Source organism: Tupaia chinensis, unplaced genomic scaffold, assembly GCF_000334495.1.
Source record: "Tupaia chinensis unplaced genomic scaffold, TupChi_1.0 Scaffold000403_1, whole genome shotgun sequence".
Classification (NCBI taxonomy): Eukaryota; Metazoa; Chordata; class Mammalia; order Scandentia; family Tupaiidae; genus Tupaia; species Tupaia belangeri.
The window spans coordinates 589,426-589,827 of NW_006159905.1; the positions used below are offsets into that span (position 1 = coordinate 589,426).

General features: G+C 71.4%; 1 protein-coding gene across 1 annotated transcript in view; it reads right to left on the minus strand.

Annotated features, from left to right (window-relative positions):
• Positions 1-402, minus strand: part of EHMT2 (euchromatic histone lysine methyltransferase 2) — a 28,342-nt gene that overhangs the window by 9,785 nt on the left and 18,155 nt on the right. The window contains exons 13-14 of the mRNA XM_006154299.3: positions 157-339; positions 4-43 (exon numbers count right to left, since the gene is read on the minus strand). Coding sequence (XP_006154361.1) covers positions 4-43; positions 157-339 — 223 coding nt within the window. The remainder of the gene's footprint in view (positions 1-3; positions 44-156; positions 340-402) is intronic.

Consider the following 402-nt stretch of genomic DNA (forward strand, 5'->3'; position numbering starts at 1 on the left):
CGCCAGGTACAACTGCCGCGGGTGGAAACGGAGCTTCTTCCTCCTGCCGCGGGGCGGAGCGAGGGACGGAGAGAAGGGCTCAGGCCGAGCAGCAGCCTCTTACCTGCTGCTCTGGTCCCAGGACCAGCTGCCGTGCCCGAGGGCAGCCCCACTCACCTCTCCGACTCCTGGATGACGAGGGCCTTCTCCAGGGCCTCCCGGCCCGGCCCCAGCGGCAGCCCCACGGCTGAGAGGCAGCCCCCATTGGGCAGTGTCAGGGAAGGCCCGGAGCTGTCGATGGTGTCTGCCAGGGGGTCGCAGGGCGGGCGCCGGGGCTCCCCGTGCCCTCGCATCCGTGCGCTGTGGGAGACGGCTGCTGAGCTCGGGGCTGAGAGGAACGGGCGGGGAGGAGTCAGGGACTGA